Source organism: Chiloscyllium punctatum, chromosome 1 (genome assembly GCF_047496795.1).
Source record: "Chiloscyllium punctatum isolate Juve2018m chromosome 1, sChiPun1.3, whole genome shotgun sequence".
NCBI classification, from domain to species: Eukaryota; Metazoa; Chordata; class Chondrichthyes; order Orectolobiformes; family Hemiscylliidae; genus Chiloscyllium; species Chiloscyllium punctatum.
Window position 1 is genome coordinate 129,257,658 of NC_092739.1, and position 25,263 is coordinate 129,282,920.

At 40.5% G+C, this 25,263-nt stretch overlaps 1 protein-coding gene across 9 annotated transcripts in view; it reads left to right on the top strand.

Annotated features, from left to right (window-relative positions):
* The window catches only part of LOC140479798 (transcription factor 4-like), a 607,832-nt gene that overhangs the window by 284,401 nt on the left and 298,168 nt on the right, over nt 1-25,263 (top strand). For all 9 annotated transcript variants that reach the window (XM_072574019.1, XM_072573999.1, XM_072574047.1 and 6 more), the window contains one exon: nt 9,669-9,727. In XM_072574019.1, coding sequence (XP_072430120.1) covers nt 9,669-9,727 — 59 coding nt within the window. The remainder of the gene's footprint in view (nt 1-9,668; nt 9,728-25,263) is intronic.

A 25,263-nucleotide genomic window follows, 5' to 3' on the forward strand; every position in this document is an offset into this window, starting at 1 on the left:
GGCAAATTCACCTAACCTGCACAATTTTGGACTGTGGGAGGAAACCCATGCAGACACTGGGAGAATGTGCAAACTCAACACAAACAGTTGCCTGAGGCGGGAAATGAACCCAGGTCTCTGGTGCTGTGAAGCAGCAGCACTAGCCACTGTGCCACTGAGCTGCCCGAGCTTAATGTTGTTAGAGCATCATTCATCCAGATAAGTGAGGACTGTTCCATCACACGCCTGCTTTATGCCTTGGATGGGCTTTGGGAAGTCAGGAGGTAAGTTACTCACTTCAGAATTCCCAGTCTTTGACCTGCTGTGGTAGCCATTATTATTAATTAGGTTGCGCGAGTTCAGTTTTTAGTCATTGCTGTTCAGCAGGCATTCAGCAAAGGAAACGTCGTTGAATATCAGCTGCTGTATGTTAAGTCATTTATTATCAGAAATAGTCATTGCCTGACACTTCTGTGGCATGAATATTACTTACCACTTATCAGCTCAACTTGAATATTGTCCAGGTCTTGCTGCATTAATGTTCTGTTGGTCTATAAGCTGGTGTCATTTGATTTTTGACCTTGTTCACCCCAGTCCAACTCCAGCACCTTCACATCACGGCTACAATCAACACCATGACCTGCTGGCTCCAAGTAGAGAGGACCTCCAAGAAAATTGCACATATAGATACAGACATCATATTTCTACAGAAATCCGAGCAAGTCCCAAAAGGACCACTGATCGTGAATCCACCCAGGTCATTTGCATTTTAATCAGCGGTCTACCTCCTAACTGATTAAAGGATTCAACAAGGGCAGCTACTTTGAAAGTTAACTTTTTGCTTATAAATGCAGTGTCTTATACGTTTCTATCACACCACACCTGAGGAAGGAGCTTAACTCCGAAAGTAATTTCAAATGAACCTGTTGGACTATAACAGGGTGTTGTTTGATTTTTGACCTTGTCCACCCCAGTCCAGCTCCAGCATCTCCACGTCATTAATATTTGCTGAATCCTGAAGGTTCATGAACATTGTGCAGTTATAGGTGAACATTTTAAAATAAAACATCTTCTAACCTTATGATGGAAAAAGGTCTTCAATGAAGATGGTTGGACATTTTATATATTCACTAACTTTTTGCATATATTATTTCAAGTTCAAGAGCAGCAAAGCAATCACACTAGTTCTAAATCTACAACAGATCTTCTTTACAGTACTTTAAAATATCTCATAATGCAGGATTTCTACACACAGACGGGCCTGAACTAATTCTGGAAAGTTCTTCATTAATTTAGCTTTCTTGTTTCATATTCACAGATTTAAGTAATCTTTGTACATCGATCAGTCACTAAAATAACATAATTCAAGCACAGATCAGTGAAATCACTGAAAATCATATGGTCTAATAACAGCTATAATATATTTCTGTAATGCCTGATTGTCAATCGAGTAGTGCATCATCCATTTTTCTACCTTCTGCACTGGTGCCTAAGAAATATCCGCTTTTTACCTCAACTGAGGATTCCCTGCCCCCATGGTTGACAGAAATCTCAACAGTGTTCCACTTATTTTCCACACCTCCCTCATCCTTGCTCTTCCTTCCCACAACACTGACAGGGTCCCCCGGTCCTCACTTATCACCCCACCAGGGTTCACATTCCAAAGGATTATAAGCTGCCCATTTCCTCTACCACCGTCAGACACACATTCCCCTCGTCTCCCTTGCTGAATTCTGTAGGGATTGCTCCCTCCAGGACACCCTCGTCCACTCCTCCCCTCCCAATAGCTCACCATACCCCACAGCACCTTCCTATGTAACGGAAGAAGGTGTAACACCTTCCTGTTTACTTCCTCTCTTCTCACTATCCAAGGCCCCAGACAAACCTTCCATGTGAAACAATTTACTTGCACTTTGCTCAACCTAGTCTATTGTAAATGCGGTTCACACTGTCGTCCCCTCTACCATGGGGAGAGACTGGGTGACTGCTTTACAGAAGGCCAACGTTCTGTCTGCAAAAATGGCCCTGAGCTCCCTGTTGCCTGTCTCTTCAACCCATCGCTATGTTCGCTAACCAACATTTCCATCTTGGATTTGCTACCATGCTGCAATGACGCTTAATGAAAGCTGGAAGAACAGCATCTTATTTTCTGTTTGGGGATTTTGTAGCCTTCAGGACTTGACATCAAGTTCAATAATTTGAGAGCCTGAGCATCTTCTCCCATGATCTTTATGCACCCCCGAGCAACAGGCCCTGTCATTGTATTGGCTGCTTCCAGCACAGCCAACCCATTTTTACCTCCTTATTGTCTCCATTATTCGCTTTTCTCTCTCCATTGTTTACCATTATTTGTCCTTCTGTCTGCCTAACTGTTTCTCCCTCTGAGCTCCATGTCCACCTATTGTTTGCACCCTTTTCTCTTCATGACCTACCCCCCCCCACTCTAACTCTCCCTGTCATCAGCATGTATACTCTCTTTTACTGCTAGTTCTGAAGGGGAGTCGCTGGACTCAAACCTTAACTCTACCTCTCTCCACAGATGCTGCCAGACTTACTGAGTTTGTGCAAAAAATTGTTTTTGTTAGATTCGCACATCTCCTTTTCCTGTTACCCTGTCCTGCTTAAAAATAGACCTACAAAATCAAAGTAAATAATTATAAATGTGAACAGAAATCCTGGAAAAGGGAATTATCAGAACAGGAATGTTTGTAACTTTTAATTTAGCCAAAGTCTGAAAACAGCTAAATCTTGGAGTCTTATTGGAACGATATTTAATAACAAAAGATAATAAATTATGAATTACATCACACAACATACCGCCTTATAGAACTTTACATTTTGACCCTTAGGTGGCTATGCAGATACACAACAGTCCACTGCAATTTTAGCAGAGAAGGAAGCCATTTTGTGCTACCAAAAAGTCCATGTTGGATTTGTCTCGTCTAGAAACATTTCCTATCACGTGATAGAAGTCATTAATTCAGGGTAGTGTTATCGATCTGGTTTCATGGTCTTGTTTGACAGATTCTGATCATGGTAAAATCATTTACTTTGTACATCACAACTTTGTATCTGATTTCTTCTACCCAATTCTGTTATTGTTTGTGGCAATATCTAAATTGATCAACAGTTCCGTTAAAACTACTTGTCAACAATTATAATGTAATTACTAGTTTTTTCTTTTTGCTTTGAACATTAGTTCTTAGATAACATGTTCGCAGCATCTTTCAAAAGTATCTACTTTGATGATTCTTTGAGTTTTAACTTGCAAACATATGATTTAAGCAAATGTCTTAAATTTTTGACCTGATAAATATCTAAGCTAGCAGCAGTAAATTAAAAGATGTTTGACAGGATTGACATGATCGTAGTTATACTGTTAGATTGTAAACAGTGCTTTGGTGGATCCTGTGAAAAAAATACATGTTTTAAATGGGGCTAATTTATAACTGTTTCTGATAAGCAAGGCACCTAAATGATTAAAGATATGTCTGCCAATGGTGATGGAAATGGATTAACGGAGAGGAGATAGGGCTATTGGATATAGACATTAAATTTGTATGAAAATTCAGTGTCCGAGAAGTCAAACATCACCTTCTCCTCAGGCAATGGGGCTTTGGCACTGATCAATGGTATCATGAAATTTTCCTCCTCTTCCTGGTCAATATGTCTTTCCTTTCCCATGCCCTTCACCATCTCACATTCCAAATGCCTCGGCCAAGAAGTGTCCGGCCGGAGTTCGAGGATTGGAGCTGTTTATGGAACTCGACTGGAATTTGCAAAGGGATTGAAAAGCATTCAGTACCTGAGAACCAAAGTAGACCAGCAGCAGTGGGGATAATTGGTGAGCTGAACTTGATGTAGATTAGGACATTGGCAGCAAAGTCATTGATGAGCTGATGTTTTCAGACGATGGAGCATTAAGAGTTCGGCAAGATGAGTATTTGAATTGCTGAGACTGGAGGCAACCACAGATGAATTGGTGTTTTGGCAGTAGATTGGCTGAGGGCGTGGCAAGGAATGGAATGTCACAAGAGGTTTAAATTGGACATTCTTTGTGATAAGGTTTTGATTTGGAAACTCAAATAGAATGCAGAGATTTATCATAGTTTGCCTCAGACGCAGTGACGACAAAGAGAGATGTGGTCAGTACTAAAAAAAAAATGAAATTTATGGTGGAACAAAAGAAGAGAACAGTTTAACTGGAGGAAATTGTGACTCACCAAAACCAGGACATCAAACAAATAGTTTGAGAGCGTTTATTGAGAGAAATGATGGAGAGACAGAGTCCTCACTTTCTCAGAGCTGGATGACATCAGGTGTCCATGTTATTGCTAACTATTTCTGCAGTTGACTTATCTAAAGGATAGCAGACAAGTGAAAAGGAGCACAAGAGCTTGCAGTGCCCTGACTCTCGAGCTTTCTTTGAAAACTGAAGTACTGACTTCTTTAATCATATGTCTTTTCTACTCAGTACACAAAGGATCAGAGTGCTGCAATATTTTGATTACTTTGCATTTGCTTAAGAAAATTGATACGTCCTAATTATTATCTCTGCTTAATTTATATCCTGACATTTGAAGTATATCTTTCAGTTAGCTTCTTCTGTGTTTTAAAGTTTTAGTTTTGACCATATCTTGCCTCCACGTAGCACTCTCAAGATCAAGAAAAATTTAGTCAACTTCTCTACATTTGAACATAGAATAACACAATTAGCTCAGAAACGGGCCATTCAACCTAACTCGGCTGGACTAGTGTTATGCTTCATGCTTGTTATCTTAATGGTCAATGGTAGACACTGTCGCCTCATCTCTGGAAATCAGCTCTTTTGTCCATATTTGAACCAAAGCTGTAATGAGGTCAGGAGTTGAGTGGACCTGGTGAACCCAAACTGGGTGTCACTGAGCACCTTCCTGCTGAGTAGATGCTGCTTGATAGCACTGTTAATGACTCCTTCCATTATTGCATGTCCATCTCCAGTAGGAAGATGCAAGAAGTCTCCGAGAATTAAGAATCCAGCAGACTAAGAATGAGGAATTGAAGGAAATGTTTATTAGTGAAGAGGTCTTGATGATGAAATTAATGAGTCTGAAGGATGAAAAGTTCCTGAAACCTGACATTCAGCATCCCAGAATGTTGACTGCCATAACTATAGAAAAAATAGATGCATCGGTGATCACCTTTCAAAATTCGGTAATGGTCCCTGCAGTTCAGAAGTTAATAAATGCCATCCTCCGATTTAAGATGGAAACTGTGATCAACAGGCAGTTTACGGACAGCTTTACATAAGTAGTGGGAAAATTCCACAGTTTATTATAAAGGATGTGATAAATGAATGCTTGGATAATGTACTGATGAGGCAAAGCGTGGAGTTGCAAATGAGGAAAGTGTGTTTAGTAAAGTTGTTGAAATTCTTTGAGGATGTTACAAAAGTAGAATTGGTAAAATAGATCTAGTGTACTTAGATTTTCAGAAGGCTTTTAATAAAGTCCCCCACAGGAGATTCATTACCTCCTATTCACGTGACAATTTTGTGGCAGTGTCGCCATTGATGAATGATTGACTAACAGACTAAAAACAGATTGTAAGAATAAAAGAGCTGTCCTCACATTGATAGGCTGAGAGTAGTGAGGCGTGGCATGGATCAGTACTTGGACTCAGCTATTGACAATACATATCAATGGTTGGATGTGGGAACAAAATGTATTATTTCTAAATTTTATATGCTACAGGTTTGTGGGAATATGTGTTGTGGGAAAGTTGCAAAGCAGCTTCAAGAGGATTTCTGCATGCTTGGCAAATGTTTACAATATGGCAGGTGGAATATAATATGGGAAATAGTGAAGTTATCCACTTTGGTTGGAAGAACAGATGTGCAAAACATCTCTTCAATGGTGAGAGGTTAGAATATTATTGCTATAGAACAAGTACAACACAGACTTGTTCCAGGGTGACAGGACAGGCCTATGAAGAGAGATTTTGAATGCTAGGCCTGCATTCTCAAGAATTTAAGAGTGAGAGTTATTCTCCTTGAAACCCACAATTTAAGGAGTTTCACAGAATAGAGATGGGCCAATGGACTGAAGAGTGGCAGATGGAGTTTAATTTAGATAAATGCAAGATGCTGCGTTTTGGGAAAACAAATCTTAGCAGGACTCCTGCACTTCATGGTAAATTCCCAGGGAGTGTTGTTAAATAAAGACACCTTGGAGTGCAGGTTCATAGTTCCTTGAAAGTGAAGAAGGCACGTGGTATGCTTTCCTTTATTGGTCAGAGTATTAAGTGCAGGAGTGTTGAGTACATGTTGCAGCTGTACAGGATATTGGTTAGGCCTCTTTTGGAATATTGCATGCAGTTCTGGTCTCCTTCCTATCAGAATGATGTTGTGAAACTTGAAAGGATTCAGGAAAGATTTACAAGGATGTTGCCAAGGTTGAAGGATTTGAACTATAAGGAGAGGCTGAATAGGCTGGGACTGTTTTCCCTGGAGTACTGGAGGCTGAGGGTGACCTTATAGAGCTTTATAAAATCATGAGGGGCATGGATGGGGTAAATAGACGAGGTCTTTCCCCTGGGGTGGGAAAGTCCAGAACTAGAGGGCATAGGTCTTAGGATGAGTGGAGAAAGATATAAAAGAGACCTAAGAGGCAACTGTTTCATGCAGAGGGTGGGGTGTGTGTGTGTGTGTGTGTGTGTGTGTGTGTGTGTTTGGGAGGTGGGGGGGTGGGGGTGGAAATGGGCTGCCAGAGGAAGTGGTGAAGGCTAGTACAATTGCGACATTTCAAAGGTATCTGGATGGGTCTATGAATAGGAAGGTTTTAGAGGGATATGGACCGGGTGCTGGCAGGTGGGACTACATTGGGTTTGGGATATCTGGTCGGCATGGACGGGTTTGACCGAAGGGTCTGTTTCCGTGCTGTACATCTTCTATGACTGTGAGATGTCAGTAAGATATTTCCCCTAAAATTGAGAAACAGTTTTATAGTAAAAGAGAAGCCACTGGGGACTGTGAAACATTTTATTCGTGGTTGGGAATATTTGGAATTCTGTCTCCCAGTGGGCTGTGAAAGTTCAGTCATTCAGTGCATTTAAAGTTATGATTGACACCAGTTTCTAAATAACAATGGTATAAAGGGATGTGATTATGGTACGGGGAAAAGGCATTAACATGGATGATCCGCTCTGATCAAATTTAATGGCAAAGCGGGTTTGAGATACTGAATGATCTACTTTGTGTTCCAGTCTCTCTGAAATGTCTTCTCTAATTATGGCCTTTTGAACATTTCCAATTTTAATCAGTTTTACTGGCCAGTGCTGGCTATACTTTCAACTTTTGCCCAAAACATCTATTCTCCTGCTCCTCTCCTGCTGTGCTTTTCCAACAACACATTCTCGATTCTGATCTCCAGCTTCTGCAGTCGCCTATACTTTCAACAGCCTGGGTCCTAAGCTTTGGAGTTCTTTCCTTGAATCTTGCTGTCTCTACCTCTCTTTCTTCCATCGAGAGTCACCTTAAAAACTACCACATTCACCAACCTTTGGTCATCTGCTCTAATATCTCCTTATGAGCCTTTTGTTTTCTTTTGTCACTGTCCTGTGGGAAGCCTTAAGATTTAAAAAAAAATGTTGGCAGTGCCATGTAACGTGGTTGTAAAGCATCTTTTCCTGCAAATGTTATGTTTCTTATCTCTTTAATTTTGCTGTGTCAGTGAATAATTTTCAAATTTATTGAAGCAACAATTAGGTTTATACATTGCATATTTATTCTATTGCAGTCTTCCATAAGGTAAACAAGCCTGGTAGGAGAACAAATTAGCAAAGTATACAAGTCTCTGCAGAAGCATGGAAATTATATTTCTATGGGGATATGAATCTTTTTCAATGCATATATGATGGAGTAGCCCTCTCACCAATGACTAATTGATAGTTGTGCCTTTTGCTTATCACTCATTTATGTTTTGTTCCACTCTGCAGATCTTACTCTTAACTTTTTCCCAGCTGACTGCAGGCAGGCATATCAGTATGCAAAAGCCATTGTAACTAGTTGAGAGGAAGTCTTCTCAAGTTTCATCTGCTTCCTCTTCCATTAAGTGAAAAGTAGATCTTTGAGTCTCGCTGAAAAGAGGGACATTTTGTCGAGCCTTTTTGTCATTTGGACGATTTTCAAAAATATCAGTTCAATACCAACCAAATTTATACTACATGAAAGGAGAGTACCGATTGGTTGTTATGTAGACTCTGGCAGAGATTTTGCCATGGAGAAGCACCCCTTAAATAACAGCCAGACTCTGTCTAAATTTCAAACCTGAGCTTTGATTGGTCTAGGGACTGCCCTGAGAAATGAACCAGTGAATGAATGACTGTCACCTATTTTATTGCATAAATCTGATTTTTATCATTTTGATTCAGTATAACTATAGTACTATTTTTCAGTTTATCTCTGTACCTCAACGTAGACTTGACTGGAATTTTCGAGTTAACTCATCAAGTCATTGCACTATTTGATTAAATTGGATTGCTTACAGTGTGGAAACAGGCCCTTCGGCTCAACAAGTCCACACCCACCCACTGAAGCGCAACCGACCCAGACCCATTCCCCTATATTTACCCCTTCACCTAACACCATACAATTTAGCATGGCCAATTCACCTAACCTGCACATTTCTGGAGGAAACCCACGCAGACACAGGGAGAATGCGCAAACTCCACACAGAGAGTCACCTGAGGCAGGAATTGAACCCGAGTCTCTGGCGCTGTGAGGCAGCAGTGCTAACCACTGTGCTGCCCCTACAGTGTACAGTGTGAGATCGAGCTATTCATGGCAGATTTCCTATGACCTGTTTTCCAAAGTTGGTTTGAGCAGTAGCAGGATTCCACAACATGCCTCTTTCCCCCAGTGTCCTGGGAAGTTGTAATAAGGGTTCTTGATCCTGATTAATATCCTGTGATTCCCGGAAAATGCATATGCATGGATATTATAGGGAACATAGTTAAAGGACCTTTTAACTGTTGAGTACACCGTAGATTTGTACTGGAATGGTAGCTTTGTCCTGAGAAATCCACTGTTTGATAATCCTCATTGCTGACATCAGAGAAGCACTTTCTCTTTTATCGGATGTTACCCCAGTCGTTAGCCACAGTGGAAGTGCAATTTGTCTTTTAAATATTTAAATATTCATGATGGTCATGCTGAAAGTAAGTTGCAATGCTGGTTCTTTATCTTCTTTTCAAAACAGGATATTGGATGAAGGATTGAGCAAGTTAAGTATTTCACTTTTAAGAAACTTCCTGACACTCCCAAATAAACATAACCTTTCCTTTTTAATGCACCATGCACTATTCCATTAGTCCAAGGGCATCTGATATGTCCTGTGTGTGGATAAGGTCCAGTGCCCTTTTGCTGTTTCCCAGAATACTGAGTATTGGGATTGGTAAAAAGCATTGTATCAGAACTATCAACATCAGAGCAATGCTAGGGCAGAAATTTATGTACAAAAGGAGGTTACGTAGCAGGTTACACATGAGTGTTGTTTGTTTTAAGAGAGACGCATTAAATTGAATTACCGTTTTATAAATAGACTTCACCTAATAGAGGTGATGGTCATGCTGAAACTAAGTTGCAATGCTGGTTCTGGCAATTGCATCTGTTATCCTGCAGATAATCTGATACAAATGTCTTTGTTTTGCAGGCAAAGCAGAGAGAGCATCATTCCCATTTGGGAGGGACTCAAACATGCAGGGCTGTCAGGTCAGTAAGTGGTTCCATTTCCTCAATGATTGAAGCAGTTACATTATTGACTTAATATATTTGCGCTTATCACTTGCATTTAAAGCAAAAGAGGAATTTGTAAACTTGTAAATTTGATAAGGTTGCTTGTAAAATGGACCGTGGATCATCATTAATATTAGGCTTTTTAAAAATTTGGGAGAAATTTTCCCATTGCTGAAAATAAATCATGCTTAAGGCATTGTTAGACTACAAGTGTGCTGGTTTGAGTGTGAAGTGGGGATTTAAACTCTTGAGAAAGCGGCTCAATGAGAATCTGGGCCTCTCTGAGAGAAGCAGTTTATTTTAGCAATGTGGTTGCTAGTCGGCTTCCATTGAAAGCAAATGTTATCTGAGAGCAGAAGCAAGTTGACCATCTACAGGTGATCTGCCAGACTTGAGGTAAGTGGGTAAAGAACCAGAAGATTAGAGCTTCGCTAAATGGGAATAGGAGTGGCATTCTAAACAAGAAAGGCATGAACTTTCCTTGTGAGACCTTCCAACCAAGTTTGTTATTTTAGGCTTTTAATGTGCTCTAGAATTAAGAATACCACACCTGAGGAAAGAGTGGAGCTCTGAAAGCTTCAATTTCGAATAAACCTGTTGGACTGTAACCTGGTGTTGTTTGATTTTTGACCCAGTCCAACTCTGGCATCTTCAACATCATGGAATTAAAACGCACACCTGGAGGTTTGATGTTGTAGGCCACTCACCCCCTCGAGCCTTCTCCTGCCACGATCATATATGAGACGTATTGTCTAAAATATTTTAAGGTCTTATGTATCAAGGTTTCCTTGGAAAATTAAGAGCAGACAATGGGTCAAAGATAGGGGCTCAGGTGGATGAGAACATTTTAAAGAAAGTTGCAAGGATCCATTGATCGGTGGAAGGATTGCTTTAGAAGAAGTGAGCACAGAGGCTCACAATAGTGTTGGAAGAAGTGTTCAGTGTCATAACAAGACTGAAATTCATTGAGGTTAAGGGGGTACGAGGATATAACAGAGTCCTTTGGATGCAAATCATTCAGCATCTGAGAGGGAAAAAAAGACCGGGTATATTGAATATGTAGCGAGAGTTGAATGGATCCAAAGGGCATTGTTACTTGTACATTGTTGGAGCTTGTTTTCCTTATCACCTGTAAGGAAGAGAGCATTTTTTTTCTTAAGATATTCATTGAGATGAATAATGAAATGAAACTGAAGACAGGAGATCTTTGAGATGAGGTGAGTGGTTGCTGGTCAGGTCAGCAGATGGCACTGGGCATGAATGTCAGAATACAGTGAAGGATAGCAGTCCAAGAATGTTATATGTCATGGTGGATTCAAAATACAAAGGATGGAACTTTAGCTGGAGTCCATGTAGGGCAAGTTGGAGCCAGAGACAGTGGCTGAGGAATGAGGTGTGATTGGGATTGGCAAACACCTCATTAAGGAGCAGGAGGGAATTGGAAAACAATTAAGTTTTTGTGCTAACAACATCTGGGTTAAACTTGAGAGATTATAGTGCTGTCAGACCTACTGAATTTTTCCAGCACTTAAGTCTGTGCACGGCAGAGTTTTCTGGAAGTGGAAGTCAATGCTGAGATGTGTGTCAGTTTACTGAATGCTGTGCGTGGAGTAATGGAATGGCTACATGTACAGCTGCTGTAAGCTGTACAGCTTAGCAGGGACAAGGCTTCAGACATAGAAAACCTAGCAGTTGCTAATTGAAAAGCTAGAAATTTTAACTTACAATAAATGATTTTAAGTATACCTACAGTATGTATGTAAATGTCACAGTTACATCATAACACAGGATTTCCATTCACCAATGCCAGTGAACAAAATAGAAGTCCAGGCAGTTGTTCCTCCATGAACACATTAAAGGACAACAATAAACTTACGGAAGCTTACAGCTGGCCCACTTTGCAGCAAGAATGAAGAAAAAGCAATGTGAGGGTACCTATTGGAAGTCTGTATCTTGAACTGCCTAAGTTCCATTTTGAGTACTTAGCTCATTTGACTTTGGGATGTCATGAACCAGTGAATCAATTTGAAGATGTAGTTGACTCTTCACTGTCTGTCATAGTGAAAGAGGTGATAGTTGAGACACTAGATGAGCTAAAACTATGATAGACTGTACTTAGAAGAAGTCCTTTGGCCTCACTGTCTACTGCCAATAACAGCATTAAATCTGCACTGGCCCCGCTTTATCAGCACTAGGTCCTGCTTATCAGCACTAGGTCCATAGTCTTGAATACTATCACATTTCAAGTGTTCATTCAAGTACATTTTAAAGATGAGGTTACCCACCTCAACTACCCTTCCAGGCAGTGCACTCCAGACACCCACCACTCTCTGGGTGAAACTCCTTTTCTGCAAGTCCCCTCTAAACCTCCTGCTTTTCACTCTAAAAGTGTGCCTTCTTGTTATTGACCCTTAAACTAAGGGAGGCAGCTGCTTTCTATCTACCTTGTCCTTGTCCATACCCTTCATAGTCTTATCCACTTTTATCAGGTCATCCCTCCATCTTTTCTACTGCAAAGGAAACAACCTAAGCTTGTCCAGTTTCTCCTAACTCAAATGCTTGAACCCAGGCACCAACCTGGTGAGCCTCCTCCAGCGCAATTATATCCTTCCTTTGGTGTGATGAACAGAACTCCCAGCCTGTAATAACTCCAATATAACCTCCCTGCTCTTATAACTATACCTTGACTGATGAAGGCAAGTTGTCTTGTATGACTTTTGAACTTCTTTTGATTAGTTTATGGCTACGGGCATCGTTGGCATTTATTGTTCATCCCTAATTGGCCAGTGGGCAGGTGAGAGTCTATCTCATTGCTGTGGGTCTGGAATCACATGTACACCAGACCAGATAAGGATGGCAGATTTCTTCCCTAAAGGACATCTGTGAACAAAATGGTTTTTCCCAACATTCAGCCACGTTTTTCTGATCATCATTAGACTCTTAATTTCAGATTTTTTTTGGTGTTCAGACTTTACTATTTGCCATGGCAGGGTTTGAACCCAGGTCCCCAGAACATTCCTAGGTCCCTGGACTTTTTTTTTTGTTTAATCTATTTTTCTAATCAATCTGTTCATAGATGATATTGCATACATTTGGAGCAAGTTGGACTTGAATCCAGGCCTCCCAGATCAGGGATTGTGACACTATGACTGAGCCACAAGTGGGGCCCCCCCAGATTTTACCATCTGCCATGACAGGATTCAAACCCAGGTCCCTTGGGTCTCTGGATTAATAGTCTAGCAATAATACCACTAGGCAAACAGCACAAAGGTGCAACAAGTGGAGAGTATCAAGCTCCTGGGAGTGGTCATCTACAACAAGCTTTGTTTAACTCTTCATGTGGACTCACTGGTTACAAAGGCCCAACAATGTCGTCTCTTCTTCAGACAGCTGAGGAAATTTGGCATGACAGCGAATACCCTTGCCAACTTTTATAGGTGCACCATCGAGAGCATTCTGTCTGGATGTATCACTACCTAGTATGGCACTTTCAAAGGAAGAAACCAGAGCACCTGAAAAGAACACAAATTTGGGAAAATACATAGGAGTGGGATTAGCTGAGAAGTTCTTCCAAAGAACTAGCAAAGATACAGCAGGCTGAATGGCCTCCTGCAGTTATTTACCTTATTAAAACCCTAGTGAGCACATTTCAGTTTGACTTACATTGTTTATTTTGGTGTGTTTTCATGTAGAAATCCAGTTTTGAAGATTCACTGTTGAAACCTTAGTTCCACCGCACAGTCTTGGTCAGAATGCTGTTAACTAACAAAAGTTATGACTTAAATTAAAATGTGATCTTTTCATACCTTATCTGTCTTTTACCCATGCTTTGCTTGACACTACTTGATTTATATTGGAAAGTTGGCATTTTCAGGGTCTGCTGACTTTAATTTCTGGATCTGGATCTTTGCTGATCTCATTGATTTTGCCCAACATTACCTCTTTTGTTTGGAACATAGTTAAAGCATGTGCTGGAAGAGTAGTTAAACATTAATCTTCAGAGGAAAATGTATTTCAATACACTGTTTAAATTCTCACTGATGCGTGTAAAGTCATCACTGGAACAAATTTTCTGTGTATACCTGCCAGTATTTCATAGGAAGAGGAGTAGGCCATTCAACCCTTCAGGTCTGTTCCATTTTTCTATGACATCATAGATGATGTATCACCTTACCTCCTAAGCTTTGGCCCATATCCCTTAATACTTTCTCTTCAACAAAACTTTATCTACATCAGATTTAAAATCAGCAAGTGATCTCCCATCAGCTGCCATTTGTGAAGACAGTTCTAAACCTCTGCCATTCTTTGTGTGTAGAAGTGCTTCCTAACATCTCTTCTGATCAGTCTGGCCCTAATTTTTAGACACTTTCCCAAAGTTCTAGAATCCTTAATCAGCGCATATAGTTTATTTGTGTCCACCTTGTCTTTTCCTGTTAATATCTTGAAGACTTCAATCATATTGACCCTTAACTGTGTAAATTCTATAGAAAACAGACCTAATTTGCACAATCTCTCCTCAAAACTTAAACTTTGAAGTCCAGTTGCCATTTTTGTAAACTGAAGTTATACTTCTCCAAGGCCAATATATCTTTTTTAAGGTGTAGTGCTCAGATCTGCTCTCAGTACTCCACGAGGCATCTATTTTAACTCTGTGCATGTGAATGGCTTTTGAATGAATTAAGATTGGGTGCTTTCACAATAAAACAGTGAGGTACTCATATGTGAGTAACTTGACATCAAGTCAGTTACAATTGTGATTCTGACATCTAAACTGGGGAAACAAAAACCAAATGTTTATATCTATAAATTTCAAAGACTTTGCATCATGATTTTATATTTAATCAAATGAAGATACATACAAATAAATACATTCAGAACAGAAGCCATTCAGATCTTTGCCCTGTCTGGATTTAGTAAGTTCTTGGCTAATCTAATTGTGGCCTCAATTCTACGTTCTTGCTTATCTATTCTCCCATGAGTACTGATTCCGCTATTAGTTAAGAGTGGTCAAAATGTGAAATGGTGTGTAGACCATTGGAGGTTAGATGCTCTGAGTCATAGAAACTGCAGTAAGAAAGGACCAAGGTGCACAGTTGTAAAATTTGCAGTGGAAACAATGCTTTTAAATAGTTTAGATTAGATTAGATTAGATTACTTACAGTGTGGAAACAAGTCCACACCGCCCCGCCGAAGCGCAACCCACCCATACCCCTACATTTACCCCTTTCCTAACACTGCGGGCAATTTAGCATGGCGAATTCACCTGACCTGCACATCTTTGGACTGTGGGAGGAAACCGGAGCACCCAGAGGAAACCCACGCAGACACGGGGAAAATGTGCAAACTCCACACAGTCAGTCACCTGAGGCGGGAACTGAACCTGGGTCTCTGGCGCTGTGAGGCAGCAGTGCTAAACACTGTGCCTCCGTGCCGCCCACTAACAGTTTAACAGAATCTGGTCCCATTGTCTTGCCCTTTATCACCCCCAATCTCTCAAAATTCTTCCCTTTTAAAAGCCTATTCAAATCAATTTCAAATCATGTTGCAGTCTCTGGCTCAGTAGGCACCTGTTATTAACGTTTCACACCTTTAGAGTTTACGTTTATATCAGAAAATTGCATTAGAAAAGGTTTCTTCCAACTTTTACCTCACTAATTTTGTCATCACTGTCTACCTGTGAACTCTTACTCTTGATTTGCCAACCAGCAAAAGCAGGGAGAAAGTGAGGACTGCAGATGCTGAAGAACAGAGTCAAAAAGTGTGGTGCTGGAAACGCACATCAGGTCAGGCAGCATCCGAAGAGCAGGAGAATTGATGTTTTGAGCATAAGCTCTTCAACAGGAATTCCTGATGAAGAGCTTATGCTTGAAGTGTTGACCCTCCTGCTCCTCAGATGCTGCTTGACTGGTTGTGCTTTTCCAGCACCATGCTTTTGAACCAGCAAAAGCAGCCTTCCTTGCTTTCCCCTGAATGTGTCTGTAAAATTTCCTTCAACTTCCTCTGTTCAAGTGAGAAAGATTCTAAATTTTTAAGCATCTGGTAACATACAAGTAGGTTTTTGCTGTATAATTTCCAATTTCTATAATAAATTGCTTGGAAAATTGAGGCTATTGAAAAGTAAAACAGACAGATGCTTTGATTTTGTCCATTCCTGACCAGGTTAGAAATGTAAGTTTAAGAGGATAACTATATAATTACCCGAGATCATCTTCCTTCCCGACCGATTTAGAATTCATAGCATGAACTTCTTTTTTTCCTGTTTTTCTTCCCAATGAGTATTATGCATTCACGTTATCCATGCATTGATCAGTAAAGGAACAGCTGGATGATTTGATAGAATTTCTTTAGTTTATTGCTGAATGGATATTGCAGCATTCATGTAATAATGGTAATGAATTTATTGGAATTTGTGGCTCTGACTTGGTGCAAAACAATAAGTTAAGGCAACAGAGGTGGCTTGAATTTGAGGCGTCAACAAATGGAAAAGAGTTTGAGAAGCAATGGTGAAGAGAGAGGAACTGATACTAATAAAAAGAAGAAGAAATCAGATGCATAAAAAAGACTATTCAAAACAGTACAGGCTTTCTTAATGGTCAAGTTATAATCTCTTGGATAAAAAGTTCGGTAAATAAGGAAAATGAGCAGGCCAGGCAGCATCCTCGGATGCTGCCTGGCCTGCTGTGTTTTTCCAGCACCACATTTTTCAACTCTGTTACTCTGGTACTCCAGCACCTACAGTCCTCACTTTCTCCTAAATAAAGAAAATGCTTTGTGTTGGGTTTATAAGGGATAAGTAATTACAATTTTGTCTGAGTGAACATAAAATGGAAGCAAAAAATTCATTTTAAATCACCTAAAGATAGAATGAGAGTTATTGGTTCAGCAAGCATTTTAAATCACTTTTTGAGATGAATTTTAGTGGTGTTAAAGTTGAGGGTAATACTTCCACACAGTTATAACTGAAGTGGTGAGGACGCATTGAACCTATGGAAATAACAGTGCATATTAGGAATCTTATAAAGTGCTTGAATCCTTTAAGCACCAGTCTAACATGACCACACTAAAATAACAAGGATTGCAGTAAAAATCCGGATGGAGGTTGGCAAATTAATCGGACAGTGAAGGTCATACCAAAATATTATAATGAAAAAAATTGAAGTACGCTCATATGTGAAAAATTGGGAAATAGAATCAAAGGGCATGGTTAGAAATGCTTCTGTTAATGTTTTCTTTTCAGGTTTGTCTTTTTTTTTAAACAGCCAATTTTTCATTGTGTTCTTTGTCAACTCCCAGTGAGATTTCTACTGTTTCATTATTGGTACTTTCACTGAGACTTTTTTGTTGTTGAAATAATAGGTCCCGAGTCTTCTGTCTATTAAAGCGGCCTTTCCTAACATTTTGTTGTGACATTTTTATATAGTTTTGTGCACTCCACAGCTGGATTAACAACATGTTTGCCCTTTATACTAGTTAAGTGGCTCATTAGCTGCTTGAGAAGTGTGAAAGGGCCATTATTTTAGGTGGGCTGTGATTGGCCAGTTTCTTTTCTGTTGTTCCTGTTTTAACAGATTTGTGATGCGCAAAAGAAGCTGTATCAAAACTCTCCCAGTCATTTTGGTTCAAATCTGTTTTAAAACAAGAAGAGAATTGAACGTGCCTTTTTTTAAGGAAGCAGGCCATTTTTGCCCTTGAGAGAATAAAGGAGCAGAAGGAGCTAAATGATTAAAATAGTTAAAAATGACGCAGAGGAGAAGCTTATCTGTTATCAGGAGAGAGAAATGATGCAGTGACACAAATATAATAAAGACAATTCATATCATTTCCCTACTTCTGAGCCAGAAAGCCTTGATTCAAAGTCCCATCTACTCCAGAGGTGTGTCACAACATTGTCTGACCAGGTTCATTTATAAAATATTTAAAAGACAAACTGCAATTTTCAGTCTACTTCATGATCAGGATACCATAGACTGACTGCCAGTTAGCACAGTGATATGTATTTCAGGTTAACAACAACAAGAGCTTATCTTTATGTAGCACCTTTTAATGTGAAGTCCCAAGGAGTTTCACATTTTTTTTTGGTGCAATGTAAAGCAGAATATTACATTAAATCACCTGAGGATCCAGGAAACCAGATAATCAATGAAGTAGATTCTACAGAGTGGGTTGAAGGAGGAACATGATGAACAGGGGCTTAGATGTTAATATGGGGGGAGGGGGCAGTATTCCAGAGCTTGGGGCTAAGGAAGCTGAAGGTCTAGCATTAGTGGTGGATCAGCTAAAATAATTAGATGCATATGGACATTTTAGGGAAGCACCGAGCTGGAGAAGATTACTGAGATAGGAAGGAATTTGTAAACAAAGATGAGCATTTTAAAATCAAAGCATATTTGGCCAGGAGTCAATGTACACTAGTGAGAACAAGAGTGCTTGATTGGTTTCTTGGTGTGAGTTGAGCCATATACAGTAGAATTGTGGATACATTTCATAAAAGAAATTGACAATTTGAGTGCTACATATCAGAGATGGAGGTCCAACAGAAGCACACCATGTCTAGTGAGGTAAATCGATCTTTCTCTAGTCTGAATCTGAAATTTCCACTCAAATGTATGAAGTTTTGTGGAGCAGAGAGACATTTACAAATAAACCCAGCCAAACCCAGAAAACGAGTAAGAATTGAGGAAGATATTTTGGAATGTTAAAGGGTGGCAATAGTTGATTTTAAAAGTGGGTTGGTAAGACAGAGCATAACATGATGTTTCTCCTGTGTCATAAATTTAATGGAAGCAAATCATGTTTAAAATGAAAGTCCTGTATTAAAGTTAATTTAAGGGTCTGATATAGTGAGTGATTTGATCATTACTTTAAAGAGATGTGCCATACTGAAGTACATTCCATTCTTTGATTCATCTTTTGTTTCCGTGATGTTCAGGTGTTTGCTGTAGTGATTGTAATGAGGTCAGCTAGATGGATCTCATAGAATGGAGTTACCTGATTGGACCAGATTAACAGTCTCAATCAGGATGCCCTGGCTGACAAATATAAATAGGAGTGTCCTGCCCCTCCAACTCTATTTTGATTTAATCCCTTCCCTCCTCTTCACTGTTTGATCACGCAGCATTGCCCCCTCTCAAGAAGGGCACGGTTTGTCACTGGTCACTTGGTGTTTCCTTTCTTCCTGGTGGTGGAGTACAAATACAGATTTACACACTTATTGTTCTTCACTGTGTTCAACACCTGCATTCACACAACGTGGGTGCTGGGGAAAAATAAGCATTACTGCTGTTAGGCGGTCATGTAGAGGAAAGGAAAAAGAAAAAACAAAGTGTCAGTCAGAAAAAAAAGGAGTGCCAGAGGTTCTGTTCACTGTGAGAGTTGGCTCTGAAGGAGCTAGATCAGTGTCATGGACATTGCACATGTAAATAAAGGATGACTTGGTGACGGAGTACCGGCCTCCATCGAGTCATTCCAGTGCTGCCATGAGAAAAGCAAGCTCCTGAAGAAATTCACGAGCAACAGTCATCTTAAGGTAAGCATTTCTGGCATCATATTGTTATTTGGGAGGCTTGAAACGTTTGATCCTGCTGGTGAAGACTGGGCCCAATATGCGGACTGAATGCATTATTTTCTTCCAGGCAAAAGACATTTGGATGGATGAAAAGCAACGAGTAATTCTCCTGATAACTTTTGGAGCCACAGCTTTTTCGATTATTAGGACCCTAACTTTCCCTGAGGCACCAGCTTCTAAAACCTTTCAAAATTTAGTTAAGGAATATTCCAACCCCAAACTACCTCTAGTTCTGAGACGCTATCAGTTTTACTTGACAATTCAAGAATTGGGAATCCATATTGGGATTTTTGACTAGGTTAAGACGATTGGCATGTGACTTTGGTTTAACCCTTAATGAGATGCTGAGAGACCCTTTGGTATGTAGGATTAATGAAGTAGCCATGCAAAAGCTGAAACTCAACTGGACTTCAAACAGGCACTACAACTGGCTTTGTCTTTAGAAAATGCAGCAAATAGAACATCTGAGTCAGACCGTAATGCCGATGGAAGTGATAACCTCGCCAGGCTGACTGAACTTAATAAACACCATTTAAGTGAAGGCAATTGCATAGTCCTACTCAGGACACATCCTGAATAGGTCAGCTCAGCACAATCCCAAAACAAAGCCGAGCCTCAGCCAAGAGGTTAAAACCATCTTCACGATCTGGGTCAGCTAGCCATTATGTTGCTGCCTAGATAGCAAAAGAGTCTTACGAGACCTAAATGGAGTTAGAGAACTCATAGACTGTTAATTCAGAAGAGTACACACCCTGGAAAGTCCACCTACATCTGGTTTGGAACAGTTAAATTGCTTCGTAACATTCAAATCAGAACCAATCAAAAAAAAGTCTGGTCAAATGGTCATCTGGTTCTAAAGGAGGTCAATACTGACAGAGCTGTTTTAGTGGTCGCAGAACCAGTCTTTAATAACATTTGTTCTGGACTCCAATCTTTAACGTTGTGCAAGACCTCAGCTAGACTGAGAACTTTTACCGGGGACCCTTGTAGATTAACTGTACAACTTCAGTTCCGGTGTCTTGTGAGAAGCAGTTGGTTCAGTTACTATTGATTGTAGTAAAAGGCTCGGGCCTAAGCTTGATGGGGTGAAATTGGTTGAGAAAGATCCATTTGGATTGGCTCAGCATTTTTGTATTAAAACATGACTGCCCGAGTAAAGTCCTAGTTAAATGCCCAGCTGTTTATCAGGAAGGTCTAGAGACTATTAAAGGAGCCAAAGCCATTTTGCGTGTTAACCAGGAAGCAATTCCATGATTCTGCAAGGCCCACCCAGTGCCATTTGCCTTACGGGCAGAAACCAGAAGGCTGGAAAGCAAAGGAATCAGCAAACCAGTCCAGTTTGTGGAATGGGCAGCACTGGTCTTACTGATTTGTGACGTGTGATGGGTCAGTTCGCCTTTGTGGGGACTTTAAACAAATGGTAAACTACTTCTCACAGCTGGATAAATACCCATTTCCTCTCACAGAGGACTGATATGCAAAGCTTACAGGGGGCCTGCCCCTCAAGAAGCTGGACATGAACCATGCATACTTGCAATTGCGGTTAGATGAAGGTTCCCAGAAGTATATTACAATTAATAACCAAACGGATTTGTGCCAATGTACGAGACTTTATTTGGGGCATTGTCAGCCTGTGCAGTGTTTCACTGGACAATGAAAAACCTTTTGTGAGGTTTACCCCAGGTCACCATTTATCCGATGACATTCTAATAACAGGGAAGACCAATAAGGGGCACTTGGGGAACTTGGACATAGACTTTAGACATTTCTTCTAGGTGTGCATATGCCTTAAAAGGGAAAAATGTGTGTTCCAGGCACCCCAAGGGACCTGTTGGGCTAGAGTCGACAATACCAAGTTACACCCTTTGGAAGAAAAAGTCTGGGTAATCAAAGGTGCCCAGCTTCCACTTCTGTAACTGAGCTTAGGTCTTTCTTTGGGCTATTATGGGAAGTTCATACATAACCTGGTCTCCATCCTAGCACCTCTGCATCTACTTTTTTTTAAAAGAAAATTCAGCCTTGGGAATAGTCATGTAGTAATATAGTCAAGCCACAGCTGTCACCCTCTGAGGTACACTCCATAATCCATGAAGTGGAGTCAGGAATGAGAAGACCAGTCATAAAACTCCATTAAATAAAAGAGACAGTTTACTTCAGCAGATGACATTTGGTGTAGGAACCACTGGAATAGGTAAGAGGAGTGGGTAATAGGTATGGTTGATGCGAGGTCAGGTCCAGTGATGTGTAAAGTTCAGGTAAGTGTGACAGTCCTGAACAAATTTGTCAACCATATGAAAGCTGAAAACTCACAAATGGTGCGGAAGCAAAACATGTCAGGTCCTTTTCAACTGTTCTGGACCCCAGTGGCTTATCTCTCTCTCAATTATTGAAGATCACCTCAGAACCTGAGACGGACACAAAATGCTTTGGGTGCAAGAGGCGAGCTACCGTGCATTACACGTTATCTGTATCGGAGGGAGAGTTGGAGGAACCTGACCTCAGGAGGAGCTACAAAGAAAAAGAGCTGGCCTATGCCCTTGGACTCAGAATGGGAGGGATGATGTGATTGTCCCGAGGTCAGCCAGATATATCTCATGAATTCCCTGATTAGGGCTGTTAATCTGGTCCAATCAGGGAGTCCTGGCTGACAGATATATATATCCTGTTCACTCTGAGAGCTGGCTCGGAGGAAGCTGGATCAGTGACAAGGACTTTCCCGTGTTAATAAAGTGTGACTTGGTTACGGGATGCCAGCCTCTGTGGAGTTATTTTACTTGCATTGATCATCTATTTTGATCATGGTGCTGTGATGAGCAGCATCTTTTGTATGTTGACATGATTTTAAGAACTACTTACAGGCTTGTGATTGATGATGAAGAAAGCAGAAATATCCAAAACGTTTTGCTGACTTGAGGTAATTTATGTATTTAAATACTGTTAAGGGAACACTTAATAATTGTCTTAAGTAAACACAAGTTGAAAGTCATTTTTTTGTACTTCCCACCTGTTAACAGTCGTCTATTTACTGAGAATATATTTCACAAAAATAATTTTTAAGACTCTTCAAAAACCATCTGGATTTCATATTTTGTTGCCTTTAAAAGCTGTATTATACGACGATCACACTGTTTTATTTTAATTTTTGACTTTTTGTTTCCTCCCCTTCACACTTGGAGGAGTGGACTCTTATAGTAGGTAATCATGTGCAGGCTGTTCTTCCAGGGGTCTGCTGTACTGCTGCTATTTGAGCGTTGCAAAATCAGGACCTGATGGGGTAATGCAGTTTGGCCATCTGGACAGTGTCTAGTCATTGAAGCCAATTTCACAGGAATGTTTCCTGTATGTTTGAGCTGGCATCAGGAAGGTATTTTGATGGTCCTTTCATGGAATCCAGAGCATGTAGAAGAGGTATTGTTCATGGAATTTCTCTAACGCTTTGCTGATGCATATTCCACATAATCGCTAAGTACAGGAGGATGGTGGCAACGATTGCTCTGTACACTTGCATTAACTTGTGATGTTCTTGTCACATAGTTGCTGCTGTAATTGTGTAGAAGGTTTAGCTGTTGCATCTGATCTGGTGTTAAATCTTCTCGTCAGTGGTGGCTGTTTCGCAGAAGTATTTGCCAAGAAATAGGAAATGCTCAGTATTCCCAAGGCTTTCCTCAAACAAAAATGAGAGGTTGAATATTTCACTGAGCAGGTCTGCATTTAGTTTTGTTTGAGCAAATTCAAGGAAAGATCGAGTTTCTCGTGTGCCAAAATTGAAGAACTCAAGAGTGACTTCCAGTCTAATGAAGTGGGTAGTGTCAGTGGAGTCATCTGTAAACTATGTAGACCACGTATGTCTCTGGTGGTCAGTTACATTGTGTCATGGAGGCAACTGAGAATGAAATGTCTGTGTTATTCAATACTGAATCCAGAGGATACATGATCATTTGAATAGCCACCATTGAGTAAATAGTATACTTTCCCTTGATATTCAAAAGGATTATCATTGCTGAACTCCTCAACCGCAACAGTTTGAGAGTTACCTTTGACCAGGAACCCAAGAAGCAATTGAAGCCTACATTTTCTGCACCAATGAACTTCTCATCCTGAAAACCTTTTTGTTTTAATTCACTTGTGGGATGACCACCATGTACAAGCCACAAATCAGGAGCATGATGGAATAGTCTCAACCTAGATAGAAACAGCTCCAGCAGCATGAGAGAAACAGGACAGCCTCCGGACAACTCAACTCGTTTGATTTGCATGCCATCCACCACCTTTTAAAAAAAAAATACTCCTGTACAATGACTACAGTATGTACCATCTACGAGATGGATTGCAGCAGGTTGTCAGCACCATCCAAATTCATGATGTCTGCACCTTGGAAAGAAAACCCAGCAGGAGCTGGGAGCCCAGCAAAGGGTCACACATATCCTGACAGAGAGATATCCCCGTCCTCTGTTGTTACAGGGCCATAACTTTTGAACTCCCCTCTGTCCAAAAAGCACTGTCCATTCTAGCAATAAATAGCAGTCTTGCCAGTGATACACATGCATGGGGAAAAATGATGCAGATATTTCTTCTCTTTCGACACCCTATTATTCTGGACACCACACTTGAGGAAGTGTATAATGATCTTTGAAAGGGTGCAGAGGATATTAAACAGAATGGTTTCAGGATTGATGTTTTTTGTTGACAAGGTTAGGTTGCAGAAGTTGATGTTCTCCCTGGAACAGAGTAGATAGAGGTGAGACTTGACAGATTGTGACATGTTTTTGAAAATTAGACAAGGAAATCTGTATCCATTGGCTCAGGGTATGAGAGCAAGGGGGCGCAATTTATATTTTGAGAAAGAGATGCAGAAGGAATATGAGTAACTCTTTCGCATGCAGTGAGTGTTAATGACCTGGAACTCAGTGGTTATGAACATGATGGAAATTCATAAAATGTATGAGCAGATGTAGCCCATTTGATCCATTGAGCTTGCTCTGCTGCTCAATGAGATCATGGCTGATTTGACAGTCCTCCGTGCTCTTTTCCTGCTTTTTACCTTCTCAATCTTGAACATACCTCATGACCCAATCTCTACATCTCTCTGCAGTAAAGAATTCCATAGATTCTGAGAAGAAACTCTCCCCTCATCTCTGTCCTAACTTGGTGATCCCTTACTCTGAGTTTATTCCCTCTGATCTCATGAGGGAAGCAACCTTTCTACATCTCCCCTGTCATGCCCCCTAAGAATCTTGCATGTTATAATTGGATTGTTTCTCCTACTTCTAAAGTCTAATGAGTGCAGCACAACCTACTCAACCTGTTGTCCTAAGACAATCCCTCTCTATCCAGACAATTGATAACTTCAAAGGAAATTGGATGACTACTTTAAAGGAAATAAATTTGTGGAGCTGTGGGGAAATGGAACAGATTGGATTGTTCCATGGAAAGCCAGTATCAGTTCAATAGATTGAATAGTCTCCAACTAGGTTTTGACCTACCAATCCAGGAACCTTGCATCAGTTCCTGAAGAAAGTCATGCCAGTGTTGTGTCTTCCCCAGAACTAAAGATGAGGGAAGGCAGGATGGGTATCATGGGTGTTGTCTGTCAGGAGCAAAGGGGTGGCTATCAGTTTCAACCCTCTGCCAAATAAAAGCACCTCATAATGCCAGGTCCCTTGATCAGGCATGCCTTCCAGGAGAGGAGCCAATGGTATTTTCTGAGGAACCTTTAATTGATACTGGAAAGACCAGCAATCTCAAATTAATTCTCTGAGCCATCTTTAAATTGCATCATAGGTGTCATTTTCAGCTCATTAGTCAATTTCATTGTCATCCTGCGCCTAGGAATCCCACATGGGGCCCTTTCTTCCATCTAACTTCAGCAGAAAAGTTTTACTTGGCTTCTCTTGGGCTTAAGTGGGCCTGGCTGTCATGTCACGTATCACAAAAGCTGCATTAAATC